The sequence below is a fragment of the Mercurialis annua genome, linkage group LG4 (assembly GCF_937616625.2).
Source record: "Mercurialis annua linkage group LG4, ddMerAnnu1.2, whole genome shotgun sequence".
In the NCBI taxonomy this organism is placed as follows: Eukaryota; Viridiplantae; Streptophyta; class Magnoliopsida; order Malpighiales; family Euphorbiaceae; genus Mercurialis; species Mercurialis annua.
In genome coordinates this window covers 40,486,563-40,495,970 of record NC_065573.1, presented here as the reverse complement: position 1 = coordinate 40,495,970, position 9,408 = coordinate 40,486,563, and the positions used below count along the sequence as shown (strand labels likewise).

The 9,408-nt window shown below is 34.1% G+C and overlaps 2 protein-coding genes across 2 annotated transcripts; both read left to right on the top strand.

Annotated features, from left to right (window-relative positions):
- Positions 1-603: 603 nt before the first annotated feature.
- Positions 604-2,516, top strand: LOC126679073 (abscisic acid receptor PYL8-like). The gene is made up of 3 exons (XM_050374010.2): positions 604-1,032; positions 1,118-1,333; positions 1,922-2,516. The coding sequence occupies exons 1-3, from the start codon at positions 877-879 to the stop codon at positions 2,138-2,140; spliced, it is 591 nt and encodes a 196-aa protein (XP_050229967.1). The 5' UTR covers positions 604-876; the 3' UTR covers positions 2,141-2,516.
- A 1,787-nt stretch (positions 2,517-4,303) lies between these two features.
- On the top strand, positions 4,304-8,946 carry LOC126677096 (probable polygalacturonase). Its single transcript, XM_050371549.2, has 5 exons — positions 4,304-5,007; positions 6,700-6,820; positions 7,550-7,724; positions 7,871-7,941; positions 8,164-8,946. The coding sequence occupies exons 1-5, from the start codon at positions 4,672-4,674 to the stop codon at positions 8,802-8,804; spliced, it is 1,344 nt and encodes a 447-aa protein (XP_050227506.1). The 5' UTR covers positions 4,304-4,671; the 3' UTR covers positions 8,805-8,946.
- The last annotated feature ends 462 nt before the right edge of the window (positions 8,947-9,408 follow it).

Below are 9,408 nucleotides of genomic sequence, written 5' to 3'. Positions count from 1 at the left end.
TCTTAAATTTTTTTATAACATATCGAACGCCTATAAATTTTAATTTTTGCCACATTCTGCACCTTGAATGTGGTGCGAATGGTGGTGGTCTACACGGCATATGCTATTTTTGGGTGTCCAATACAAAAAATCTTTCTCATTCACCATTTTTTTGTATTATGGTTTTGGTGCAAAATGTATTCTGTAAATAATTTTAACAAAGATAAACTTTTTTTTATAACTATTGTTAGTCAAAGTTGTATTTTATATAAACTCATTAGTCAAATGGTATTTTTGTAATTATTTTAAAAAAAATGAGTCTTATTCAGGAAAAATCCTGTAAGAAAATATAATTAGCTTATTCAACATTTGGGCTAAAAGCTTGAAACAGATGGGCTAAGCTCTGTTACTCTGTAATCCAGGCTCATGAAGGCTTTTAGCCCAAATAAATCCAAAACAGGCCATTATAGAAAATGTTTAAACGGCGTCGCTTTATTCTGGCGTTAACAAATTAAACTTTTTTTATATGTCCACTCCTTCCATCTCCTCTGTTAAAAATCACCATCAGAAAGCAGAGACGACCAACCCAACCCCTAGAAAGTACGGATAAAGAAAGCTTAGATAAATATTTAAAAAAAATACAAAAATTAAGTGCAAGTGGCCATTTATTAAAGATTTTAAATCCTTTTTTAAATAAAGAAAACGATCGAATGGGGAAAAAGAAAAAAAAAACTCTCGACCTTTCGCTATTGGAGGAGCTGCTGCTATTTCCTCCCCTTCCCCAATCCGTCGCCGTTTTACCGTCGTGGCGGTTAATTTTCCCTTCTCCACCGTTAAAACCTCCGATCTCTTCGCTCTTTACTTTTCTTTAATTTTCCGATCACTGCGTTACCTGAAATGGTAACCACCGATTTCACCACCGTCAACGACAACAATAGTAATGCGTTTCACAAAATGGAAGACGATTACATAAGGCTACACCACGAACACGATGTTAAAGATAATCAGTGCAGCTCTTCTCTTGTTAAACACATCAAAGCTCCCGTTCCTCTAGTATGTTTCTATTAATTTTTTTTAATTTGCTTTAATTAAGTATTTGATTAGATCTGAATTAGAATTATGTGATTTTGTTGTGTAGGTGTGGTCTTTGGTGAGGAGATTTGATCAACCGCAAAGGTACAAACCGTTTGTGAGTAGGTGCATTATGAACGGTGACCTTCAGATTGGAAGTGTTAGAGAAGTGAATGTTAAATCTGGACTTCCGGCTACAACTAGTACTGAACGATTGGAGCTTCTTGATGATGAGGAGCATATTTTTAGGATCACTATTGTTGGTGGTGATCATCGTCTTAAGGTATTATGTCGTATTCATTGCTGTTAATTTGTTTATTGCTTTGTGTTTGTAGTCAATTTGTGTATAATGCTTTGCAATTAGGTCTATTCGAACATTTATCTTGTTGTTCAAGATGATATTTGCGAGTTGACACAGTGAGAATAGTTTTTATTTGTTGGACATTGAAGTTGTTCAACATTTAGGTTGTTCATAACGTATGTTGGTGTATTTATCATTACATTCAGCTGCTTCTCAAGAGATTACATGTTTTCTCGTTGAATATGGTGATGTTACCGGAAAACTTAGCTCGAGTGTTCTGTAAATCCCTCTCTAAACCACATTTTGAGATCTTTATCAGAAGCTTCATGAGTTGCGGAATAATTGCATCAGGTTCACTGTTATATCTATGGACTATAGTCGGCCCTGACCATAACTTGGCGAATTTTGTTCGTGTGTTAATGTTGCTACTAAGTACTGTATTTGATGGTAAAGCTGTGCTGTGCATTGTAATCTGTCCTTTTGACCCTTTTTTAAACAGGTGGGGTGTCGTATAACACTCTGGTTGATTGAGACTATTGTTCTTATGCTTTAATTTCCTGAAATTTGCAGAACTACTCGTCTGTTATTACTGTCCATCCAGAAGTCATTGATGGGAGACCGGGGACAATGGTAATTGAGTCATTTGTTGTTGATGTGCCAGATGGGAACACTAAGGATGAAACATGCTATTTTGTTGAGGCTTTGATTAAATGCAACTTGACGTCACTAGCTAATGTGTCTGAGCGTTTGGCTGTGCAAGACCGGACTGAGCCTATTGACCGAATCTAAAGGGTATGTGGAAGGTTTCTGTGCACTGGTTATGTTTTGCATGTGGAAATGTTAGGTTCTTGTTTTCAGAAGATGATCAAGCGTTTGGCATCCTAGAGGCAAAGTCAGCTTCTCTTTTCTTTATACTCTATGCTCATTCTCTTTTCACCATTTGGATATCTTGTCTATAGTAGGTGACAATCAAGTTCATCCACGGTCATGTCTCCGAAACGAAACAATTAATTAGGATTTCATTTCTTTTGAATTTTCTGTGCTATAATAATGGGATATGTATTGACCGCTGATTGTAAATATCTATGCATGGGGGAATCTTTCAATTGTTTATTTGCATATCCAATTCCAGCTATATTAAATGCTTGCTTCTTGGCATTGTCTATTGACATTTCTATGAAATCTAACTGCTTGCTTATTTATACGAGTTGTAGGATGAAGGCACAAGAATATATAGTCTTGTGTGCTTAGGAGGCTTATGTGCCATATCGTGTATTATATCATTGCAGATTCCTTTGATATCTTTATGAAGGGTCTCCTTCTGCTGAAACCAGAAGTAGTTTTAAGTTAATCTTCGCACTTTTTACTGATCATTGTATTTTGAGGGCATAAAATGTTTGATAGTAGGTCCTTATGAACATAGCTACTTTTCTTAGTCCAGCTTAACAAAAATTTCTTCATGATACCTTTTGGATGCTATATTACTTCTCCAGGAGAATTGGTGCGAGCAGCAACAAAAGCACGTCCTTGTGTAGGTCAAAGCTGTAGTTTATGGTATTATTGCATATTAGCGAATTAATGTTTGACTTGGATATTGCTAGAATTTTGCTTCGTCTTTCCAGCATATACTCCGGGTGGATAATCATTATGTTCATTATAATTGACCAAGTCTTGCTTTTCTTCTCATCAAATCTGAAGAGCCAATAGATAAAATGATGTTTTGGATTAGGAATTTCGATATTTTAGGGTCATCCACTAGGGGTGATACACTCATGAGTAGATTGTGATCCAAATTTAAAGTAGGGATTTGCATTTATTTTTCAAGCAGGAGCCAGTCAATATCCATAAACTGCTATGTACTACATATTGCTCTTAACACACTGCGCTGTTACTGTGCCTTGGGACATTCTCTTCCACAAGCTGCTGCTTGTGGAATTATATGAAGTTCCCATCTGAACTGTAAATCGGTGGCTACACATGTTCGGTCTTTTAAAGTAGCAGTCATAAGTTGAAAATTGAGCATTAGAAAGTAGAAGGTGGCTTTCTTCCTTTTATCTTTCATAGTGCGTGCATACCAAACTTGTGACGTGATTAAAGTGTCTTGGTTAATAGATTGGTATTGAATAAATCATCAATCCTACGTATTTGATACTAAGAGACCAGGTTTGAGTTGAGGAGTTGCTATAGAGATCCGCAAACTAGCTGTATCGTATAAGCTTGTCATCGGAGGAGTAGGCTCAATTGATCTGCTAATAGTCATACCAACGTGTACAAGAGTCTTACCGTTCCTCCGTAAGCAGAAGAAGCTTGATGACATGAAAGTCGGGTTGAATTTGAAGTGGAATATCCTCCACTCACAAAATAAATTGCAGGAGAATCTCTATATTGGGAGCCCATAAGCTTTTTTGGTGTATGCTTTTGTGAGTAAAAGCTGTGCAAGTAAAGGAACAATTTTTATAAGATATTGAAAATTCCATGACTTCGGTTTAAATTATACTATATATTACTATAAGTTTAGGCTCGGTCTATTTGATTTTGATAAAAAAAATCTGTTGGTTATTGGTTTGATTCAAAATTTTAATTATCTAAATTAACTGAACCAATTGAATAAATTAATTGTTTTTAAAATTTGTCCTTGTTTTTTTTGAATATTTTTTTAGTGACTTTGGTTTCAGTTAGAACTTCTTATTTGGTTGATTTGATTTTAATCATTTAATCTATGGATTAATTTGATTTTAACTGAGTCGACCTGTTCACCCTTAATTTTGACAGCCATATAAGTTGACCAATGTGCATCAATTTCGCTGAATCAGAAGTACTAATTTGGGCTTGATCTCTTCGAGCAGCTTCTTTTTCTTCCAAGCCCGAAAACAACGATTAGAAAAGGCGAGAATTATAAACTATCCCATACAAAAATGAAAAAAGTAAATAAAGATTCCATAACATGATGTCCAAATCTAGGAAAGTAAAAGATAGGGTCATAACGGAAAAATAATAATTAAGTAAAGCAACCAATAATAAAAGCACTCATCAATAACCACAGCAGCAGAGCAAGCCAGCACGCACTTCACGGCCACGCATCTTTTAATTAAATCAGCTCACTGCTACCTCATTCTTACACTCCTCCATTGAACACAAACACTTGCAGACAAATCTCCTCTTTTTACGCTCATTTTTCTTTAATTTACACTCTTCATCTTCTTCCTTCTCTTCTCTTTGTTCCACTTCCAGATCTACCATTTTTTTATTCTTTACTTCTGTATTTTTCCTCTTGTACACTACACTCATCTTTATTTATTTCAAATTACAAAATTACCAAAATGTCCTCGTTCTTGCTACTCATTTGTCTCGGCTTTTCCGTTTTCGTAATGTTTTTCAGTCATTATGCAGCTGCCGGAGTAGTAACATGCTCTGGGATAGTACCGATGAAGTACAGGTACGATAAGATATCCATAACGGACTTCGGAGGTGTCGGTGACGGTAAAACGGTGAATACAAAAGCGTTTAGAGAAGCGATTTATCGGATTCAACATTTAAGAAGAAGTGGCGGCACGCTTCTTTATATACCTCCCGGTGTTTATTTGACCGGAAGTTTTAATTTAACTAGTCGTATGACTCTTTACTTGGCTAGAGATGCTGTTATTAAGGCTGTTCAGGTACATTGCTTAATTCTACTTAATTTGCTTAATTAATTATGTTTATTGATTTAATTTAGTGCTTTAGGTTGTGTATATGTCAGCTTAGTTTACATATTTATGTTCCTATTGGTTGATTCTTTCTATCAGTGGTCTAAAATCTAAAGATTAGATACGTTGAGTGTGATTAGATAACTTATTTTGGAGAAATTCTTAAGCTTCATGTGAAATATAAATGGTATAAACAATGATTTGATTAATATAGGCCACGTCGAACCATTTAGTGGTTTTAGTTATTTCAATTTGATTAGACCATGCATTATACTATTAAAATGAAATTGGCTAAATCCATCATAAAATTTTATTTCACTTAAACTTTTAATAATTTTTTTACAAGCATTCCCCTGACCATTTATTTTGTACACTCACGGTCTTTTTATGGACGGAATTACATAAAACGTCGTCGTTTTAATTAACATGAAATATCGACACTTTATGCCTAAAAGTATCATTTGTGTACAAAATAAATAGTTAAGAAGCAAAATATTTGTTACGGATCAAGTGAAATAAACGTTATTAGTACAAGTACTCTTGAGCGGGTTTAGCCAATATAATTCATATTTCAATTTTGTAATTTTGCGTGATTTTTGGTGATTGCTTTTTTTCTTAAAGGAGTTTTTACAGGATTTATTTTCATGGGTGTTCTTTTTTAAAATTCGGATGAGCCTTAGTGATCTAAAGAATGAGACATTTCCATGATAGTGGTCCTTGCGAGTGAAAAGAACACGAAAATGGTGGGGCTGGTTTAGAATGGTTGTTGCATGTGCATGACATTTATATATGATTTTTAACATCTAGGATGGCTGTTGATGTTTCGACAACTAAAATAGCTGGCAGGTCATGTCAGTGATTATTTTATTTGATGTTTTAATAGAATATTTAAATCTCCATAACAACAAAATTGAGTGGTGATGGAATTTTTAGTGCTTATAAACATGAAAGTGAAAAAAGTGTTAGCAGAATCTTAATTAGTGGTATGCTGCTAAGATCTCCATTGAGCCCATGCTAACATTATGGCATTTTAGGATCCAATCATGAAAAAGCAAGATAATTTCTGGCTCTAACTGTATTATTGCAATTAGCTTTGCATGTGTTCTGTAATGTTCTTCTTTTATTAATGTCATTATCACCCCCTTTCTGCAAAATATGGCTCCATACTGCGATCAACCCTCATTAACTTGGCACCCTAGAAATGTCGATTGTACATCAGCTAGCAATCAACCTCATTAAGTTGGATCCCAGATGAAAATGTCTGTCTTAGAGCATAATTTCCTTACATGAAGGATTCAAAATGACCGGATGTTTTGTCTCCTCTTCTATGTTTTATGCCTAAAGACAATGATGATATTGGAAAAATACGGATATCATAGCATCTTAGTTTATGGTATTTGTGTAGTGTAGCTAATAAGGATTAAGGTTTTCTCGAGTCTAACTGAATTCACAGAACATCTTATTGCTTCTTATGTATTGATATTTCAAAGCAGTAATTGTCACCTTTTTACAGGAAAGGGCTTGGAGGTGATAATTTTACCATTTTACATTTAGATAAGATATTACTAGCCTCTGAAAGGAAGCCTAAGTAGCATATCAGTTTATTTTTTAAGCCTTGTTTTAATCAGTTTCTTAAATTTTTCATCTTTTATTATGCTTCAGGATACTGGGAACTGGCCTTTGATTGCTCCTTTACCTTCTTATGGAAGAGGAAGAGAGCGTCCTGGTGACAGGTATATGAGCTTTATTCATGGAAATGGACTGCATGATGTGGTGATAACAGGTGAGCTTCAGCTTTTACATCTCAGAGACACTTCATATTTAGCTTAAACTTTAAATATCCTTTAAGGTGCATTAGCATTAATGAATTTTTTTGATAAGATTTATATAGTATGTTGTACAGCTGACATGTTGGATATAATGTAAAATGTTATATGTAATTAGGTGGTTTTGAATCTTTTGATTAGGTGCATGCAGGGACGAAGCCAGAATTTTTTCTTGGTAGGGCGAAAAATTATAATTTTCATTTAAAAACTATCATAGAAAATAATAAAATTTAAATTTATCTTCACTGATAAAAATAATTGAGTCTAATTCAATATAAAAGTATTGAATATTAGTCGCGGAGTTTTCCACGTCGTTTTTTTATATAATAATAAGAATTAGACCTAGTTAGATATGAAAATATATTAGTGATACAATTAACTTTTTTATTAAATAAATGATCAATTAAAATAAAATAATAATATTAACTAGTTTAATAATATATGAGTTTTATATTATTAAGTTTGTGTAAAAGCTAAAGAATACTTAGAGATATTTTATTATTGGACACTACGTACAAAAGTGTTTGGATTTTTTTGGAGGGGCAGGTGCCATTGCTAGCCCCTGCCTATCTCCGTTCTTGGGTGCATGTATGCTTCTCAAGTGTGCTTATGTGTGCCCATTTCTAATATTTATTAATTTCGCCTTTTGTGTACTACTTCTCGTTTAATGAAAATTTTATTCGTAGGTGAGAATGGGACAATTGATGGGCAAGGAGATATCTGGTGGAACATGTGGAGGCAGAGAACTCTCCAATTTACAAGACCTAATATTATTGAGTTCGTAAATTCAAGAAGCATAATCATATCTAATGTGATTCTCAAGAACTCTCCCTTTTGGAACATTCATCCTGTTTATTGCAGGTAATAATTGAAAATAGGCTTTGGACCTAAAGCTTTGTTCATAGTGTTTTTCATTAATAAAATTGACGACGTTTGGAACTTGGAATAATATATTGTAGATTGACATGCAATGCTCTAATTATTGATATCCACTTTCTTGGTTACAGCCATGTTGTTGTTCGGTTTGTTACGATATTGGCTCCACGTGATTCTCCCAATACTGATGGAATTGATCCAGGTATGTTCTGTAAAGTACAGTTTTTGATGTTTGATTTGTCTCCCTGTTGGTTTATAATGTACAAGCCAATTTGAGTATTTAACTATAATTTTTCTGGGAAGATATGTTTGATTTTAATTTTTAACTGATATTATTAAGTACATAACTGTACTACAATTTGGATTGGTTATTCCAATTCTTTGTTATATCGTTTTTAATTTCATTTAATGATTTTCATTACAGACTCGAGCTCTGATGTCTGCATAGAAGATTCATTCATCTCCACAGGAGATGATCTCGTAGCTATTAAAAGCGGGTGGGACGAATATGGGATTGCTTATGGTCGGCCAAGTTCTCGCATCACAATCCGTAGGATAACAGGATCGTCTCCATTTGCCGGAATTGCAGTTGGAAGTGAGACCTCTGGTGGAGTAGAGCATGTCTTGGCGGAAAACATAAACCTCTATGATATGGGAGTCGGTCTACATGTGAAAACAAACATCGGAAGGGGAGGGTTCATACGAAACATCACATTTTCCGATGTTTACATGGAAAATGCACGAAAGGGGATAAAAATTGCAGGAGATGTTGGAGATCACCCAGATGAAAATTACAACCCAAATGCTCTCCCAGTTGTTAAAAACATCATATTTAAAAGTATTTGGGGTGAGAAGGTTCTTCAACCAGGTTCCATACAAGGCCTGAAGAACTCTCCGTTCACCGGTATTAATCTGTGCAACATCAACCTTCACGGTGTGCCAGGGCCTAGATCTACTCCATGGAAATGCTCCGATATAAGTGGGGCTGCTCTTCAGGTAAGCCCATGGCCATGCTCTGAGCTAGCTTCCACAAATCGGATAAATTCTTGCTCTGATCATATTTAAGATTATGCAATTTATTTCATCTCTATTTTAAATATTTATTGTTGAAAATCAAAAAGAACATCCGATTTCCCATATGCAACTCTACTTGCAGTGTATGTATAACTTATGAAGTAATAAATAATAAGAACCTGAATTGTAGAAATGTTGAAACAAACTCAAAAATACATTTATCCAATATGCATCATAAGGCACCAAATGCCAACGTACAATGTAAATTGCATTACATATCATCACATTCGTATAGAATTACCTAATATCCTAACGGATTAATCGCAGATAAAATCACAAACATATTTTGCAATTATAATATCAACTTTCAACTTTTGGCAATCAGAAATACAGATTGAATTTTTGAAATTATTTTACTAATGTGAGTGAAAAGCCACAATTATATTAAAAATTTGTCATTCGAGTATAAAATTTAATAGTATGTGGTTTGAATTGCCAAAAGTTGAAAATTTGTACTATAATTATAAAACATGTTAAATTCGTGATTTTATTTATAATTAATCCGATCCTAGAAGATAAATGTTTGTAACATCTCAAACAAGGATGCAAACTTATTTACAAATATAACAAACACAAACCCTAATAGATTACATGA

Coding starts and splice junctions, on each gene's coding strand:
- LOC126679073 (XM_050374010.2), top strand. CDS start 877: ATGGTAACCACCGATTTCACCACCGTCAACGACAACAATAGTAATGCG. Junction 1,033..1,117: donor TCAAAGCTCCCGTTCCTCTA/GTATGTTTCTAT, acceptor TTTGTTGTGTAG/GTGTGGTCTTTGGTGAGGAG. Junction 1,334..1,921: donor GTGGTGATCATCGTCTTAAG/GTATTATGTCGT, acceptor TGAAATTTGCAG/AACTACTCGTCTGTTATTAC.
- LOC126677096 (XM_050371549.2), top strand. CDS start 4,672: ATGTCCTCGTTCTTGCTACTCATTTGTCTCGGCTTTTCCGTTTTCGTA. Junction 5,008..6,699: donor CTGTTATTAAGGCTGTTCAG/GTACATTGCTTA, acceptor ATTATGCTTCAG/GATACTGGGAACTGGCCTTT. Junction 6,821..7,549: donor GCATGATGTGGTGATAACAG/GTGAGCTTCAGC, acceptor TTTTATTCGTAG/GTGAGAATGGGACAATTGAT.